The following is a 20,289-nucleotide window of genomic DNA, read 5'->3' as shown; positions in this document are numbered from 1 at the left end:
TATATTAAGATGAGCATGGTAAATAATCTAAACATTTGAAAAGTATAATTTTTGTCTGTTGAATAATTTTTTCCGCCTTCCTTTTGTTCTAGTTTTGATTTGAATTTTATTCTGTTGTAAGCCTAAAGGACAGTATTTTACTTTAAAATATGAGTATGCAAGTGAGGGGTGGGGATTACAATAAACTTTAGGGAGGACACCATTTCACCTAGTGTATACTATATCGGACACTAATGTATAAGAAAATTAGCTAGTTGACTTCTATACATGGAAAATTAACCCTTTCCTCCATAGTGACGCCTTTTGACGCCACCCCCTTTACTCATAATGACGCGTGTGTAGTACCTCTGTTGGAATGCTTTGACTACAAAATGTCTGCAGTAGACTTAATAAAATTTGTATCCAATATGAAAAGGAATATCATAGGAATATCTGACTTAAATTTATTTGATGAAATATTTGTTTTTCGCAATGCATTAGTACTTTAAAGCATATTTTCAGGATTTTATTGAAAAATCCTATGCGAATCAAGTATGCAAAAAAAAAAATTCAATGGAGGAAAGGGTTAATTAAATTTCATGTATTTTTTGTAAATCTTTAAGAAGACTACTGACAAGAATTTGATACGAAAAAGTACAAATAAAAAGTATTTGACATTTGATAAATAAAAAAACATGACTTCGCTAAACATGTGCGAAAATTATACCAATAGCAAAAACCATTCCTTCTTTTTGCCAGTTAAAGGATTTTGAATTGAATACAAAAAGATCTTACAGATCTGCTAATAATTTAATATATATTTGCATAAAAATTGGATATTTTGAAACAAATGTTCAATTTATTATAATTATGTTTCAGTTGGATGGTGGTACAAACGTATTGGCAGATAAAACAACTAAACTGAATGGAATCAAGGTATGTTATAGCACAAGACAAGATTCAATATTTTGTTGATGATTTATTTCAGAAAATCAAGCTTTATATTTTATTATTCATCTATAAAAAGCTTTAAAAATATTGTGAAGTGAAACTTAATTTAAAGAAATAAAAGTTGTGTCTTTGTGTCGTATCAAGGACAACATGTATCATATAAAAATAAAATAACGATAATTTAGCACCACTTAAATATATTTTGTTTCTTGTAGAATGGCTACCACACAACAGAACCGTTACCTGATATCATAATGAAGGAAGTAAATGCATCATATACACAGAAAAGGAAACTTGTCAACAAAGTCAAACAACTAGAGGCTGAAGTTACAGAATTAGAAAAGAAAAACAATAATCTTCAGAAAGAAAATAGGATCAAAGTAGAACAAGAAAATAGAATAAAAATAGAAGAAGAAAATAAGATAAAAGTGGAGCAAATTAAAATTGAAAAGAAAAACATACAAAAGGCAGCTACTTCAGATAAATCAGGGATTGACATTAAAACAGTGATTCATCCAACCATTACTCAGCCAGCTGCTCAGTATGTCCATACCAAGACTCAGGGATCAACTAATACTCATAGTATCTCAGGAAAAGCCAATCATTCCATTTATATAGAACCTAAGAAGGAAAGGTTACCTACTCCTGGTTCTACTCAGGTCAACATGCCAACATTTAGATCTCTACTTCAAGCAACTGGTGAACAAATGAAAAATCAAGAGGAATCCAAAAGAAAGATTCAAATACTGATGAATCCTAATCCAAAAATAGGATCAAAAGTTAAACCAATAAAACCCAATCCTGTCCAGTTGAATGGGGCACATAAAATTGTTTATTTAGTCAAAGATAACACAGTTCCTGCCATTGGAACAAACAGAACATTACTGAATACAATCAAAGATGCTAATGCACGTCCTTCTCTACCAATTAGTATTCCATTAGATCATCTGCCAAAAGATGAATTGCGTGAAAAAATAAAAAACAGTTCAGTGAAACCTGATATCAATGATAGACCAAAACAAGTAATTGATATGGATTCTATGTATTCTCCAATTAGTCGACCAAGTAGTCAGGGCAGTACCACAGATACAGCAGAAGAACCACAGCCACATTACCAACCCGAGCAAAAGATATTTCAACAAAATAAACAGCCATATCATATCATATACCCAATGGCTTCCAAACCATCAAATTTCACTGTAAATAACTTTGTAGAGAGTGTAGTCAAAAATGAAATGGGTCGTTCTCCCAAACAGCAGATAATATTTAATGGAGCTAAGAAAGAAAGTCAACCTGTCAATAGTTCACAAAGTGATAAAATTCTAGCCGAAGCATTGTTACAAATGTCAAAAGCACAGAGCAAAGCTCCAACAGGACAACAGTTTCCTTCTTATGTTACTAAGGTTTATGTTGCACAACAGAACACGAATGTTAATAATAGTGCTGATAATCAGAAATTAAAACGCAAACGATCTGACTTGGCACAAAGTCCAGAGAAAAGAAAAATGCCTTATAAACCAACTGTTAATTCCAGTCCATTAAGTTCCATTCCATCGCTGATGAGTATAGCTACTAGACCGATCGGTATCACAGCCCTTAATTCACCAGAGAAAATATCATCAGAAAAACCTATTGTTCATACTACTAATAATAAAAGTAAGTATAACAAACAGACATTAAATGTAACACTATGTACACTCAGAAAAAAATAACTGCACCAAATATGTTTTTAAATGGCTTTGGAGTAGAGAGGATTGAAAGAAATGGTTTTCATGAAATTTATCTGAATTCTGTGTTGAATGAATAATATGAGTTAACATGTTTTCAGACATTGTGACAAAAGAAACATTTGTGAATAAGTTGGATTTGAGTTAAATAATCAATCAGACTTAAAGGATCATGTGAAGACAATTCAGGCCCAGGTTCCCCCAAAAATTGAGTTCTAGCAATGGTTTTAAATCAATATTCAGATTTTGTGTATAACTTATCTGAACATATTCCAGTATAAACATTATTATTTCAGATAATCTAAAGAGGACACCAACTAATGGTTACACAACAAACGAATTGTGGAAATCTCCAGATAAATTTGATAGATTCGATGCATTAGTTGCTCTGGCCTCCTCAGAACTTGGTGGTAATCAAACGCCTCCTATCAAAAAAATATCTCATAAAAAAAATGGACCTAAAACTCCACCCGGCTCTCCACCATGCAAACGTAAATCTAGGAGGAGTAGGTCATCTAGTAGTGATACAAGTTCAAGTAGGTCACGATCTTCAAGTTGTTCTGGATGTAGTTCTCGTAGTCGAAGCCGGAGTTACAGTAGCCGGAGCAGGAGTAGATCTTCAAGTTCTAGTTCCAGTCGTAGTTCTGTCAGTATAAAACGTAGTAATAAAAGTTCATCTGTAAAGACTAGTAATCCAGGGAATGAAGTACCATATTATTCCAATAATACGCCTCCTATTGCAATGTCTAACTATATACCTAATAATAATATAATACTCAGTCAACAATTGAATACCGGTGTAAATCATCATCTCAATAACAGTGCATCGTCATTACTTCATCAACAGGCTATAAGTCAACAGCTTAATAATCATGCCACGTCATTACTCAACCAGCAGTCAAATAGTAATGGAGCAATAATAAATCAACAGTCCAGTGGACCTTTACTGGCAACTCCATCAAATCCTGGTGGACCATTACTGGCAACACCGTCTAACTCTGTTGGATCATATGTTCAAAATGGCTCAAATTATTGTTTGGTTAATAGTAATGCACATTTGAATGGTGGTGGAATGGTCCTCATGGGTGGACCTTCTGGAAATGCACCAATACAGAACACTGTACCTATTTTGCCTGGGACGTCACTACCTAATAATGTTGTACTTCTGTCATTCTCACAACAAAATGGAGGACAAATTGTCAGAGCTCCTACACCAACAAACACAGTTCCTGTAGGGAAGAAAAAAATAGTGGAAAAACTTCAACAACCCCCGCCTCCTCCCCATGCTCTACTAGGTATTGGTGGTTATAAATCAAAACAACCTAATACATCTCCTCAAAGATTTAACGTACCTGACATGTCTCGTCCACCTCCTAACATGAACTTATCACCAAATACTGCTGGACACAACAAATCTCCAGGACATAGTCCACTAAATGATCAGCGACCCATGTTTATAAACCATCAGGTGATGACACATCCACGTCAGGAAAATTTAGGTCTTCGTCACAGTAGTCCTCATTACAGACCTTTTAATCCAACAGAAATTGGTTTTACTGGTCAACAACATGTGCAATCAGCAAATAAATACCTTCAGAATCTTCCACCTAACCAATTAGGAGATAGTGCAAGATTCACACAAAATCCTAGATTCAACATGACTAACGTTAGACCAAGATTTAACTCCTCAGCACAGCAAGGTAAAGGTTAGGTTTATATGAAATATCCTCGATAAAAGTACAAAATAGGTCCTCTATTGTCTTTAAAAAAAACTCTTTCTTCACATGTATATGATAATTGAGTACCACTTTATTTGGTATCAAGTTTATATGATATTTTTGTATATTGTTAAATGCTTTAAAACTATTATTGCAATATTTACAATAGATAAGAAATCTGTATATTATTAAAGCTCATAGGATGGTGCTCAAGTTATATCTTAATAAGAAAATTTTGCAGGTTTGTTTGACCTGTCATTATCTTTTCAGGTTGGCACTGATACAGTTTCCTTAGTAACTGATCATTGGTGTCAAGTTCACTGAAAAACAGTTTCCATAGTAACCAATTTATGATGTCAAGTTTACAGATTAGTGATCACAACGTCTTTCTGTCACCTTTGATGTGCCAAATAAATGAAGATCTTCATATGTCATATTCCTACCATTAATTTAAAAATAGTGTGTAAAATGAATGGTGAAGAAGAACTTGATTAAAGAGCAATTTATGTAAGATGAATAAATGAAGACATTAAATTTCATATGATAAATTAATGGGATCATCATTAAAGCCTTAATACCTGAAAACAATTAGCAGGTTAATGTTAACGGCCAGTAAAATCCATTTATTTTGATAGAAAAATGGCAAAATTTTGTTCCTTTCATATATTTGTAATACTTTGACATAATATCAGAATATTTTTACATTTACTAAAATATATTTTAAGTAGCCCTTGTTTACATTAGATCATTTAAGTTTACATTACAAAATCAGCGATAAAATAAAATTTGCTCAGTTTACGCTTTAAGAATTAATAATCAGCCCCTACTACAGTTTTATGGTTAAATATTATATTTTTGGGGTTTGATATTTCTTTAAAAAAAATATTAATATTATCAGCGGTAGATTTTTTTTATTAGTTTTTAACATATATCAAAAGATATATGACAAAAGTAATACCTTTTTTCAATATTTCCCCTACTTTCACTTCTCAAAATATCTATTAGTCATTCTTATCCAATCTCTATTGATTTTACGTTTTTTTTGTTTTTTCCATCACTCAGGATTCATTTGTTGTATTGCATGAATTTTTGTTATCAAGCACATGTTGTTATGCTTTTATATAAGATGATAGATTCTTGTATATTAAAATTTCATTTATTCAATATTGATAAGATAAGGTCATTAATTTTGTAAAAGTGAAAATGTCATTATAATTTGATAGGCAATTCAAGTTTTTTAAACAGAATGTATTTCGCTTTATTATATTCAGAAATGTTTTAAAAGGATAAACTTTTGTCTATATACTGAACTTTCAGCTCATTATGAATTAAGCTTATTTTATCATGTTATAAATAGGAATAAATTTAGTTTTAATTAGGGACAAAATTATTTTTAAGTGTTTACAATAATATGTTTTATAATTTTTGCAATTTTACATATCACACATGTGTTTTAGTATGAATTGTTTATATACAGCCCATTGCATTGGACTGTTATATTTTTGGTGCTGAATTAAATTATATAGCATTGTTTAAGGGAATTGTTTATAGTCTGATGAATTGTTAGTGCTATTGTAAAAAAAAATTAAAATGTATTTGTGTTACAACATGAATTAATTTAAAGCAACCCTCTTATACAATGTTGTTAACAGAATAATGCAACGTGCTGTAGTGATTTTTCTATTAACATGTATAGCAATCAGACTTGTTGAAAATTGATGTGTAATTTGTTGTATGATTGTTTCTGCTATCCCATGTCTTAGCACTATACATGTTAATGGTAAAGTCCCATATGATTTGTTGATTTTTTGCTATAAAAGTAAATTATTTGAATGCTTCAAATGTACATATGTGTAAGAGTATAGACAGACAATGTAGTTGTGTTTGATGGATTAGATAAAGGCATTCTGTTGTGGAGTCAACATTGTATGGAAAGAGTGTATGAAAGATTGTTCAACCACATTTGAGTGTAGAAATTAATATCTGTCACAAAAAAAATCATTCCAAAATTACCCCATATTATTTTACAATATAGAAATGGCATGTTCTCATTTTATGCAGAATGAAAATATTGTATCAGCTGGCCAGTCTAAAAATATTATATATTCTTTTTAGCATGTTTTTTTTTTTAAAACTAATTTGAATGTATAACTTGTTTTTAATATGATATTTTTATTACTTTAATTTTAAAATTTGATCAATTTTGATAAGCAAAGTAAAAATAACCTCAAAAAAATTATATCTTGTAAAAAATACATTATGTTCATGTAACATCCTTTTGCATTTTCATTGTATCACAAGATCTGAGCAGAGAGAATTAATACCCATATGTCAGTTGTTTCCACAATATATATCTTGATAAGATTTAAGCATACTACAGTAGCGTGATTTGATAACATACAAAATACTGATACATGTCTGTGGTATATATTCAGAAAGAAAGTTTCTTTTTTAAATAAATAAATCTGAAGGAAAATAACCATTTTGCACTCACATTACCAGTACATAATTTTTATCTCACTGTAACATATATTTTGGAAGCATATTGGAGGGTATTCCATGTCTAGTAAACATTGTCTACAGTGTACAATGGGATTGAATGAAAGAACAAAGTTGCTCAGAGAATTCAGGGTTGATTTAACTTATACAGGAAGAAACAGTTAAAACTCGATTTAAAAAGTTTTTCTCTTATGTGTGAAATTTTAATTAAGAAATAGATTGTTACATTCACCCACAGTTTTTAAAAAGCAACAAAGAGAACATTTCAAGTATTTAATTTTAGATTAACACTTTCCATAATTGATCATTTTCAGAATTTTTATGCTCATTTTTTAACACAGAAAATATTATTCATCTATTTGTCATAATTATTGGGTAAAAGTTGGTAAAGGCAGCAGCTAACTAATTATCGGTGAATAAATAAAATATACTGGTGATACTTGTTGATAATTAGTTTATACGCTTCAGGTTTTATATATATATGATGTATTTAGATAATTTGATTCAGGGCAGCTGAATAATTAGAATTCTATTGGTGTATGCATAGTTTGATGAGCTTGTCACTGTTACATTATTTAAACTGTTAAGCTTCTATCCTGTTCCCTCTGTATTTACTTGTGGGTCTATACTCAACTACATAAAGTAAGATTTTCATGTTAAAGCTCCTGTATATTTTTATGGAGGTAATGTGGGTAATTTATTCTGTTTTCTGTTAAAACTATAACATAAATTATAACAGACAAAGGGTAACCATCAAAACTGACAAAAATCAATTGTAAATTGAATGCTTTATTGATATAGATCCACATAGAAATATATAGGTACAGATGATATGGTTTGGATGTGTCATTTTACCTTAGCTTGTTTATTTACCAACTCTAAGTTTGTTATTATAGTCAGTAACTAAAGGGAATTATAGTTGATCATTGTAAATATTTCACTTGTTTAAGTTAATTTTTCCAATATAAGTTGCATCAGTTAATTCAGATCTCATTTCATCAATAAAATTTATAAACTGTCTGATTTCTTGTTTTATGGCAGTAAATATAAGAATACATGTTTTAGCATCACTAAGTGCAAAATAGAATTGATATTAGAATAACAAAAGTGCACAAGCTAAAATGTCTCGCCTTCTTTACTAACCATTGATATTATGTTGATAGTCGTAAATATCAAGCTTAACTACAACTATCACTTAAACTTAACATGATCCAAGAAAATGAGGTCAAGGTCAGATAAACCAAATGAGAAATATTTGTACACCTTACAATCATTGAATACACTAAACTTAGTTGATCTGTTGCATTTAAATTCTAAGAAACAGACTTAACCTAGGAAACTAAACATTAACCAATGAACCATAAAAATGAGGTCAAGGTCAGATGAACCTAACAGGCAGACATGTACACCTTACAATCAATCTATGCTTTAAATATAGTTGGCTTATTGCTTATAGTATCCAAATAACAAACTTAACCATGAAACTCAATATTTACCTATGAACCACCAAAAATGAAGTCAAGGTCAGAAGATACCTGCCGAACAAACATATACAGCTAAAAATCCTTCCACCCTAAAAATTATACTTGACCTATTGCTTATAGTTTAAGAAAAACCGACCAAAACACAAAAACCCAAACACTGAGCAATTAACTGTGAAATGAGGTCATGGTCAAATAAACCTGCGAGACTGACATTTACATCATAAAATATTTCCATCCACCATGTCTAGTTGACCTATCGCATATAGTATTAGAAAAAAAGACCAAAACCCAAAAAACTTAACTCTTACCACTGAACCATGAAAATCAGGTCAAGGTCATATGACAACTGCCAGTTGGACATTCACACCTTGCAATCATTCCATAAATCAAATATAGTAGACCTGTTACATACAGTATAATAATAAAACAGACCAAAACACAAAAACTATAACCACTGAACCTTGAAAATAAGGTCAAGGTCAGATGACACCTGCAAGTTGGACATGTACACCTTACAATCCTACCACACAACAAATATACTAGACCTATTGCTGATAGTATCTGAGATATGGACTTTACCACCAAAACTGAACCTTGTTCATTGATTAACTAAATGGGTTCATCATTAATCCAACACAAAATCGTACAAAAATGAGCAAACCATGTGGATTGTCCAAGAACCAACTTTGAAGACCCATTGGTGGCCTTCCGCTGTTGTCTGCTCTATGGTCGGGTTGTTGTCGCTTTGACACATTCCCCATTTCCTTTCTCAATTTTATATGATCATTCTACAACCTGCAAATTTTTTTGGGGGTTCATATAATGCTATGATGTCATCATCTGAAGACATTTGGTTTCTGGACAATTACTTTAGTTTAAGTAAATGGATCTTTATTAAATTTTTTAAGAAGCTTCAATATCACAAAAGGAAGGATAAGATTTATTTTGGGGATGATGGTCCCAACCATTTAGAAATTAGGGGCCCAAAACGAGCATTTTTCTAGTTTCAGGATAATAACTTGTGTATAAGTATTTTGATTGTTCTGAAATTGTACCACAATGTTTAATACCACATGTAGAAGGTTAGAAATCATTTTGGGGGTTATGGTTTGAACAGTTTAGGAACTAAGGGCCAAAAACAAGCATTTTTGTAGTTTCCGGACAAGAACTTGTGTGTAAGTGTATGGATCTCTCTGACATTGTACCACAAGGTTCCATATCACAAAGGGAAGGCAGAGATTGATTTTGGGGTGATTGCCCCAAACATGCAGGAGTTTGGGGTGATTGCCCCAAACATGCAGGAGTTTGGGGCAATAAAAAAAGGCAAAAAACAAGCATTTTCTAGTTTCCAGACAATAACTTATGTTTAAGTGTATGGATCTTTCTGAAATTGTACTACAAGGCTCCATACTACAAAGAAAAGGCTGGGATTGCGTGTGGGGGCAATTGCACTAAGGGGAATTCAAAAAGTTGGAGGGGAGAGGGTAATTTTTTTTAATACATTTTTTTTTAAAGAGATATTTTTTTCGTATTTTTGAAAAGTTTCAAAAAAAAATCTATTGACCAGTTTTGTGCAAAATATTTGTAAGATCCTTGACCACATTCATTTTGAGCAGAAACCTATATTATGTAAAAAAAAAATTGATCACAATCCAAGTTCAGACAGTATCAAGCTTGAATAAAGTGATAAAATTGCCCTAACTGATCAGGGTTTGACATCTGCAGTCGTATCAGGCTGTACTCAGCGAAGCATTTTATCTAAATAATATCATACACTAGACCAAATGAAAACCACTCTTCTTTTTTTACATGAATCATTGATATGATTATTACACTTTTAAATTATCGAAATACTTGGGTTTTCTACCTCAGGAATAAACAATATAGCAGTCTTTGGCAAAACCAGAATTTTAGGTCCTCGATGGGATTTAATTATATAGGGAAGATTGTCCTTAAAAAAATGTTTTATTTCTTTTCCAGTAATCGAAAACATATTACGTGCATTGAATATCGATTTTGAGTTTCCAATTAGATATTTTTTCTTATAACCCATTTTAAAAGCCACATGTCAAAAGTGAGTATGGGGGAGGACCTTTTTCGGGACGTCGGGATCATGTGTTTTTAAGCTCGGAATTTCGGGATGTCGGGATTTCGTGTTTTTTAATCCCGGGATTTCGGGATCAGGACCCCGTTCTCAAATACAACACATATAACATTGAAATGTTTTGCCTTTCCAAGAGTAAGCAGTCAAAAGTAAGAGCAAGAGTGGTCGGACCAGAGTCACTGAGAACCATAACTTTGAGTATGGAAACATGTCTTCCTTCAAACTGTTATGAACTTGCCGTATGTTCAAATCGATTCAGTGTGCCAACTTAGTACAATAAAGTTTTTGTTATTTTCACATGTAGTTCAAGACAAACAGTACACGAGTTCATGCATGTAGAGTATAGCCGGTGATGAGTTCCAGTCCTGTATTCAATATCCTTACGATCAATCTTAGTCGTAAGTTTTTTTTGTGAAACCGACACCTGTACCCTATCAAGAGAATACTATTTTTTATTTTATTTAGTCATAAAGATTGGTGTTGAAACACAGATCCTCACTAGAATGACGCACATAACTGTTTAATCCATGTACGATTTTTTATAAATATGTTTTCAGCAGCAGTAGCTTGTTAGCCGCTTGAGTGGTTTTGTGACTATCTTGTGGAGTAATGTGGACAACCTGGAAAGGGATTGACAAATGATAAAATTACTTCTAACAAATGCCTTAAATCAAGGATTTGTTTAGTATACAATATTATACAAATCCTTGCTTAAATGTAGAAAATTATTTTCACTCCGTCAAAATAAAGTTCGACCAGCTTTCTGATGTTTTACGATTATTATTCTGTAATATTTGTGTTGGAGAGACACTTATACAATGCCGTCCACACCACCACATTACCCCTTATCAATTTTTGAAGTAGTAAAAAGGAATCAGAGGATACCAAGGGCACATTCAAATATCACAATACAACAAGAAACAACAATCCCCCTACCAAAAAAAAACCAAAACAACAACAACGAAAAACACTTGAGTCCATCAAACACAACATAGAAAATCAGTAGCATTATATATTAAGTCACACACCCCATATAATAAGCGTTATTTTCATTTACGTCCGTGACTACTTTAACGCATGTAAATATATATGTGTAACAGTAGTCTCAGTTTATGTATAAATAGAATATATATAAAGAATGGAAATGGGGAATGGGGAATTTATCAAACAACAACCCGATCAAAGAGTTAAAAAACAAAGCCATAAGTCACCAATGCCGAGGTCTTCAAAACAGTGAGAAAATCCCAGTTGCACATAATTTTCAAGAAAATGATTATAACAATGTTTCTTGAATAATTCAACACTATGACAATTTTTTTATTTTGAGCGGCAAATTATTCCATACCTTGGTTGCAGAATAATGAAAGGATTTTTTATAAAAATTTGTATCTGGTCTTGGAACAAATAGATCATTATATTAGAGACAGATCGTAAGTTGTGGTGTTGCATATCATTAATATTTAGCATTGCTAAGTAATCAGGTATTAGTCCATTTACAATTTTATACATTAGAATATTGATTGTTGGTATTTTATTCTTTTGGTTAAAGATGAAAACATAAAAGGAAAAGGAAAAGAAATATCGCATTCCAATATAATTCTTGCTACTATTTTTGAAGTTTTATGATTTTATCTGATTCTTTTTGTAACAAATTTCCCCAAACTGAACTACAATGGTCTATATATGGTAGAATATATGCATCGTGTTGAAGGCCGTACATCGACCTATAATGGTTTACTTTTTTAAAATTGTTATTTGGATGGAGAGTTGTCTCATTGGCACTCACACCACATCTTCCTATATCTATTATAAAATAGTTGCCGTGTGTGTATTGGCAAATATATAAAAAGGGATATTTTAGATGAGATAACAGAAAAATAAAAGTTAAAAATCTCATTGCATCATTAATGTGATAAAATATTATACCATTTTACAAAGTCAATCACACTGAAAGCTTAAAAAAAATCAAAAATATTTAGATTAGACTTGCTTTTGAAATAGTAGTCAGTTATTTGACTGATAGGATATGTCTAAACAAAATAGCATTTAACTTGGCTTTCGATTGCCTAATGCCAGCAAAATAACATATTTTTAAACATTTTTTTTTAGAAATAAGCTATTTTGCCGGCTGGAATTAAGATACTTTGATCAGAGCCGGCAAAATAGCCACTGCGTAAATGTTAAGTTATCATCTAGGGTATGAGACAAGTGCCTGTAGAAGTAAGAATCAGCCAGCCATGTCGTATAACGGAATTAGCGGTCTCACTAATTAACTACTCTACATACATATTGATTCATTCATCTATGCACTATGCTGTAAACTGAAGGTATATTATTTTAAACTTTTTATTGGTAATAAAAAAAAAAGTTTATTTTCTTGTTTCTCGTATATGTAAAAAAAAAAAAAAGGCAATTTAAAGTATATTTCGATATTTATTTATTAATAATAGTTTTAAATATCTATATTTTCTTCGCTAAATATGTTTTCTTGTCATTAAAGAGGGCCCTCATGGGGTTTTTGATTATGTGATTACTTGGCCGTTTTTTTAATGATTATTTGATTATTAAGCCAAATATTTCATGATTATTTGATTACCTAGGACTGTATTTTTAGTTTATGATTATTTGATTACTAAAGATAAGCAAATATTTAATGATTATGTGATTATATTGGGAAAAAATTGTGATTATGTGATTACTAGGACCCCCCATGAGGGTAAAGTTTACTTCTTGTTGCTAAATTATTCTTCTTGACGCTTCTTGACGCTTTTTGTCTCTAATTAGTGAGACCCCGGAATTAGTGGCTTGTTTCGGTACGTCTCCTGTTATTATAATCATTATCTATTCGGAACATATCGGGTTGGTTCCTATTCCAAGCTGAAAGTGTGAGAAAAAAGTTAAAAACCTGAAAGTTGAAACAAAAAACTCTATTTAATGAATAATGGTAAGGAAATGAATAAACATATATTAATACGCGGCAGAGATTTGCACAAGTTCGTGTTCTTCTTTTCACATAGGGATATCCCAATGACAGAAAACTGAAAAATATATCTGTCTGTCACGTTTTTTTTTATGCATCATATTTTTCCAGTAATAAATTGTCAACTTATGTTATTGATCTTAATCATGATACAAAATAAACTAATATTGTTTCATTCCTTCTGATTAGGGACCTTTCCCTTTGATGCACTTAAACACTTTGAGGTATTAAATTGTCGCACACGCAACATATAAACAACAAGGAGCAAGTGCCACAGGCACTTGTTTTCTATCCATGGCAAGATCTACTATCCCTATATATTACGAGAAGGGTAATATATAGGGATAGTAGATCTTGCCATGGATAGTAAAAAAGTGCGGAAATTTAATTTTAATTAGTTTAGGTACCAGAATCATGTGTTTTACACACTGACATTGATGTCATAAAATGAAGGATGGAAATGAGGAATGTGCCAAAGAGACATAACCCAACCAAACAGCCGAAGTCCACCCATAGGTCTTCAACACAGTGAGAAAATCTTGCACCTGGAGTCGGGCATTAGCTGGCCCTTAAACAAAATGTGTTCAATGAAAAATGGACGTCACACTAAACTCCAAAACTGAATAAAATTAACAAATGCCCAAGGCTCCTGACTTGAGACAGGTCTCAAAGATGAGGTGGGGTTAAACATGTTTTGTGAGATCTCAACCCCCTATGCATGTACCTCTAGCCCAATGTGGATCAAACAAACATGTGACCTATAATTGTTAATTTTATTGTCATATGGTCTCTTGTGGAGAGTTGTCTCATTGCCAGTCATGCCACATCTTCTTTTTTATATACATGTACATAACAATACGAACAGTAAAACTCAGTTTAAAAGAGGTCAGAGTCTTATGTCAGAATAGGTAACCAAAGAAACTAAGCAAAATGACAATGTTTCATAAATTAACAAGGGACTACTAGCAGTTACTGACACGCCAGTGATAGATCCATGTTTTACTAGCTTGGATACAAATAATTAATAACTATATTTTTGTAACTATTTTCTATTCTCAAAACTACATCATGTACATCTATACATTTATGCTACAAATCTACAACTCCCTAAGTTTATGGCTACACGTGCTGATCTCATACCTGCCAACTTTCACGATTTAGGCGTGTACTACACGATTTTGACCCTTTGTCACGATTGCACGATCGTGATCGTGAAAAACCCTCTAAAACACGATTTTGTGAAAATCAACACGAAAAATATGACTGTTCCCGATTTTGAACTGTGTACAATGGAATACAATTGTGTTCAGCCAATCAAATTCTATGTTTCTCATGATCAAATTAATCAGCCAATCAAAAAAGTTTTCTCTCAAGAATATTGTAACATCCTAGATTTTGAACTTGTGTTGTATTCCTCTGTTTGTTAAAATCGTGAACATGGCAAATGGTTTTTCACCTGCAAGGAGGTTTTTACACAGAATAAGAATAAAAGCATGACTGATTGACAAACTTCAATCATGCAGTACTACCATAAAGATAATAAATAGTAGTTTATTCACTAATTTATTGATATTACACTTGCTGTAACAAATGTTATAAATTTATGTATTCAATTAAATTACCAAATTATTTAAAGTACAATGTACTGTTCTTTATTTTTCACATGGACAAAACAAACCCCCCCCCCCCACATGAGAAATCTCTTAAATGAGGGACTTCTCTTAGTCAAGGGGTCATTTTACTCTTGTAAAAAATAAAATAGAAAAATCATTAAATGTAGATTTTTTAACCTAAAATTGGGAAATTCTGACATTATATTTAGAACAACTTTCTAAATGAAGGGTTCAATTATTTTGAAAATATAGAAGATATAAGGCCAAGAACATATCAAAATTCTTGGACATGTGTTGACCATACTGTATAATACCAGATAGATCATAAGATGTATAGTTCTTTGGGAAAAGTTTCTTCAAATAATATGAATATATATGTGCTCATTTTTACTTAAAAAGTGGTTTTTAATGTCCTTACATTGAGGGGTTACCCCTAGGTGTTGTTCCTAACCTGATAAAGGTCCTTCTTTGTGCATAATTTTAAATTGGAAAAGTAAACAATTATTTAATATCCTTACACATGAAATTAATTCCTGGTCTTGCAGCCACATGTTCATCTTTTCTACTGATATATAATAACTAGAATCATGCAAATAAAATTAAGAAAAAGGCATGTAAGCTCATCTCACAAATATGACACTTTTTCTAGACTACAAAACAGCACGTGCAAAATAGTTGTCGCAAAGTATTGTAACCTTTGAAATTGTTGTCGCGCGCTAAAACCCCCATGGACACTTTCAAAAGTTGGCAGGTATGTGATCTTATCTATAGTCATGCATATATTCATTAGCTATGTAGGCGTGTCAAAATCGTATCATACGCGATAATGACCAGCCAGTACACACTGTAATGATTTCATTAACCAGTATTAAAAAGATAGACATAACATCCCCGCCCTCAAATTAGAAATTTCTAAAAATTTCGTTAAATACTGGTCAATGAAATCTATTTATATAAAAATTATGAATAATAAAATGAAAAAAAAGTAAAATTGAAACAATCTCTCATCAAATACTAATTGTACTTTAATATACACACATTTTAAACTTGGGGGGGAAAAAAATCATAAGTTCTCATTAAATAAAAATTCTATGTGTTAAATTAAATAACTGCAAAATTGTTTAGTCTAAAAAAAATGAAGAAAAAAAAAAAGAAAAAAAAACCAGTTTTAAAAGAAAATCGCTAAAATATGCAGTAAAAAAATTATAAGGTCAAAATAAATATGAAAAAAAATTAAACATTTGTATCAATTAAAATCAATGATCATGGTTTAAACTTAGTTCCCAGTGTAATTAATGTAGTCTTGAAACAGAAATTCTGTTTATCTGATCTGTCAAAATGACAAGTGTGCATAACTTTTATAGTTACAAATCAACTAATCTAACCACTAAATCTCATTAGATCTCATTATGTAAAAACCACAACCTCAGAAATATCTCTCTGTGAAATCCCAGACACAGATGTTCGATACCATAGCCATAGGTCGTAAAATCTTGACCATTTATCTCTCACTTGTTTATTTTACGGATACTTCCAAGAGCACGACAAATTACAACTGTCAAACTTGCTCAAGTGAACACTTGCGATGCATAAAAATGTAGCGTTAAAAGTAAACATACATGTTTAAAAGTGATGACACTAGCAGAGACCTGTGACTCTTAATATATTTCAAATAATAATAACTAGTTTATCTCACACACTCACACAATTATTCATTAATCCCCCGCCGAGGATTAAAGATTCTTACAACATACAATCAAAATAGATATTAATATATGAAAACATAGGTAATTTCTAGCATAACATCTTTTGCGCTACTACATCTGTTGTTCAACGTTCAAACAATTCACAAATCCCGGCCACCAATTTTTGGCCCCTCTAATAAAATCCCAGCCACCAATTTTTGGCCCCTTTTACTCTTGAATCATTTGATTCTACCTAGCCACCAATTTTTGGCCCCAATAACACTTAATACCTCATGAATCATTTGATTCAACCCAATTATTTCCAAATCAAATTAGACACTCAAATAGCAAAACTAACTTTTACAAATAACCTTATTAGCATGATTTAAGTATCAACAACAACAACTTGAATATACTGACTTCTAAATGCAGTCACATGTAGCCCTATTTACAAGCATGCAAAATATTAAAAAAATGAATATAACAAACAAATAAAGTTAGTCACTAACAAATCAATGTAAATCAATTTTAAAACATATCATCAAAATGTCAAAGATTTTCACACATATTCTTCCATCTACATCTATGGTATCCGTGGTGTGGTATTTTGTTACATCAATAGTGAGTGGCGAGACAATTTTCACACACTCAATTCCAGAACCTTGTGGCGAGGCATTTCTCACACACTAAGTATAAACTTCATCACGACTATCTGTGGCGAGGCAATTCTCACACACAGATCAGCAAGGAAGGTATTAACAATGTTGGTTGTGGCGAAACAATTTTCACACACAAAAATATAATCACAGTATCATCGGAGCAAAAGGCGGTTACATGCAAAGTTGATCTTATACTAATAAATATATTTTAAAAACAGCTTTGCGGTTATCGTCTTCTTCTTCTTCACATTCAGGAATTATTTTGAAACTTTTAAGATATAATGCAAAATCCCAGAGAATTTCGTAAACTGGCCTACCTCTAATATGAAAATAAAAATCCATCGTTAAATGAGTCTTAATTGGAATGTTCAGAATAATAAATTTAGATGCATGTCCACGGTAGTATGAATATTAAAAATCACGCTGCCGTATATAAAGTTCCTGAAAAGTCATTTGTATGTAAAAAAATTATATGTTTCACTTGTTTAAATCGCCGTTCTAGTCACAGCACCACCTCCGATATCCAAAGAAATGTTATTGAATCAGCACAAAATCCATGTGAATCAAAAGAAGAAAAATAATCTACCCAGGAGATAAACAAGCCATTGTCAACTGTTCAAACAACTACCACGAAATTAAAGTCACAATATTAATATATATAATTTGAGTCCTCCACCATGATAGATCCGTGTTTTACTAGCTCGGATACTAATAATTAATAACTATATTTTTGTAACTATTTTCTATTCTCAAAACTACATCTATACATTTATGCTACAAATCTACAACTCCCTAAGTTTATGGCTACACATGCTGATCTTATCTATAGTCATGCATATTCATTAGCTATGTAGGCGTGTCAAAATCGTATCATACACGATAATGACCAGCCAGTACACACTGTAATGATTTCATTAACCAGTATTAAAAAGATAAACATAACACCAGCTCCAGACCTCAATTAAACCGATTGAAAGATTATGTCTTCATATGATAATTTGAGAATCAAGCACCCATTAGGGATTTAGAATGATACCATCATAAAATGTATGAGAAGAACATAACCTGTATCATGCCAACAACTGATTTTAGAATAAATGTGTTTTGGAATTCGGATGCAAAGACCCTATTTATAAGTGAATCAATATTAATACCAAATTGTGCCATCTTTATTAATCTGACAACATTATCATAACTGTATCCCTTTTAAATAAATCTGTTTAAAGGTTTGGACAACTTTTGAGGTGAATGTCAGCATTTTTGTGCTTTGTATTGAACATAACCATAAAAGATGTGAAATACCTGAATGGATACGATGTCTGCATGTTGGTTTATATTTATGAATGATGTCCTGCACATATGCAAATTTATATAGTTAGATTAAAATTGATCTCACATATGGAGATGACAATATTCAGTTTCAGTTTAAGTTCTGTTGTTACCAGTAATGATAGTTTCACTTCTATTAGAGTTTTATTCATCAAATCTCTTTACTTTTTAGGTGTATCAATTGAGATGAGAGTGAAATGGTTTTAGATTACTGAGTACATCAATTTCAATATGGCTTACACTGCAGAAAATGTAGAACAGGTGATTTATCAGTTTTATAGATAAAACATTTTTTCTTGGTCTGCTAAGAATTTTCTAAAGGAGGCAATTGTCTTGTCAAGAATAGTTGTATTGAGATAATTTGTTGATGATTTTATTAGCCATGTTTTAGAATATACTTGTTTTTGAATGAGCTTTGGATTTTCAAATATTTAGGCATCACTAAAGAGACATTCATCATGTTCATTGTCGAAAGTCATCTGGCATAGTGAATTTGATACTGTATATGTCATTAATTCTTTTTAATTTGCTCTATATATATATAGTTAATATAATTATAATTAATGTACTAGTACTATTGTTGTAATAACAGTGTGTGGTATATAGGACTGAACATACATTTACTAAATTATTGTTTGTAGCAAGGCTAAGATGAACCTTTTTTTCTTCTTTGAAATTTTGCAAAGATTTTATGGGTTTGTTCTTGGCTTTTCACAAGAATATATCTTCCAGTGATGATTACGAAACTACACTGAAGTACACTGTACAGCCACAAATATGCCTAATGGGATTGTAGAATGGCATATTATCATATGTACTTCAAGCTTTCTGAAGTAACTTGGAAATATTTTGATACAGTATTGTTAACAATTGGTTTGTTTGCTCATGGTTTTTTGTTATATATTTATAAGTACTGATTGTTCATGTATTTTTATAATGAATCTTTATATAACTAGTTAGGTCACTAATCTATATTAAAAGGGAAAGGATTGAAATCTAATATGAATAGTAACAATGCAGCCAAATTGTTGTTATAAATGAAAGACCGTTGATAGTCAGATATTTTGTTTTTATTAATGTATTTTAAGACATATAGCAGAGGAGCAACATCCTTAAAATGCTTGTGGTGATCCATGCTCATGCATTAAATATATAGACAAAAGATATTTGATACCTTAGATGATTTTCTTTTGTTATATTATTTCAGGCAGTGCTTCAGTTTTATCAGCAGTCTATGGTTCATCCACAGATACATGAATGGTTAACTAAAGCACAGATTTCAACAGAAGCATGGTCATTTTCATGGGAACTTATGGGTAGTCATAAAGTATGTAAGATAAGCAAAATGAAATAGAAAATGAATAATTAAGAATGTTCAGAAATTTCTGATATTTTTTTGTCATGAGTTGCATTCTAAAATGTATGACAAACTTGTAATATTTTGTCATTTAGTGTCATTGTATAATACTGACCATTTTCATCCTAATAATTACACTGGGATATTTCATGGCATCATATATACATGTACACAAAATGTATACTATTACCATAAACATTTGAC

General features: G+C 31.4%; 2 protein-coding genes and 1 long non-coding RNA gene across 12 annotated transcripts in view; 2 read left to right on the top strand and 1 right to left on the bottom strand.

The window, feature by feature from the left end:
* The window catches only part of LOC139516873 (histone-lysine N-methyltransferase, H3 lysine-79 specific-like), a 42,690-nt gene extending 34,796 nt beyond the window's left edge, over window positions 1–7,894 (top strand). For all 8 annotated transcript variants that reach the window (XM_071307351.1, XM_071307334.1, XM_071307318.1 and 5 more), the window contains exons 21-24: window positions 859–915; window positions 1,146–2,586; window positions 2,954–4,357; window positions 4,646–7,894. In XM_071307351.1, the coding sequence (XP_071163452.1) occupies window positions 859–915; window positions 1,146–2,586; window positions 2,954–4,357; window positions 4,646–4,656 (2,913 nt within the window). In that variant the 3' untranslated portion in view covers window positions 4,657–7,894. The remainder of the gene's footprint in view (window positions 1–858; window positions 916–1,145; window positions 2,587–2,953; window positions 4,358–4,645) is intronic.
* The window catches only part of LOC139517135 (uncharacterized), a 560,758-nt gene that overhangs the window by 399,323 nt on the left and 141,146 nt on the right, over window positions 1–20,289 (bottom strand). The gene's annotated exons all lie outside the window — the stretch shown is intronic.
* Window positions 13,310–20,289, top strand: part of LOC139516977 (importin-13-like) — a 47,212-nt gene continuing 40,232 nt past the window's right edge. For both annotated transcript variants that reach the window (XR_011663067.1, XM_071307473.1), the window contains exons 1-3: window positions 13,310–13,406; window positions 18,901–18,989; window positions 19,936–20,055. Coding sequence is in view for 1 of the 2 variants with exons in the window: in XM_071307473.1 (XP_071163574.1) it covers window positions 18,960–18,989; window positions 19,936–20,055 (150 nt within the window). In the remaining variant the exon portion in view is untranslated. The remainder of the gene's footprint in view (window positions 13,407–18,900; window positions 18,990–19,935; window positions 20,056–20,289) is intronic.

Source organism: Mytilus edulis, chromosome 1 (assembly GCF_963676685.1).
Source record: "Mytilus edulis chromosome 1, xbMytEdul2.2, whole genome shotgun sequence".
Classification (NCBI taxonomy): domain Eukaryota; kingdom Metazoa; phylum Mollusca; class Bivalvia; order Mytilida; family Mytilidae; genus Mytilus; species Mytilus edulis.
Note: the sequence above shows the minus strand (reverse complement) of the source record. Positions and strands in the feature narration are given on the sequence as shown.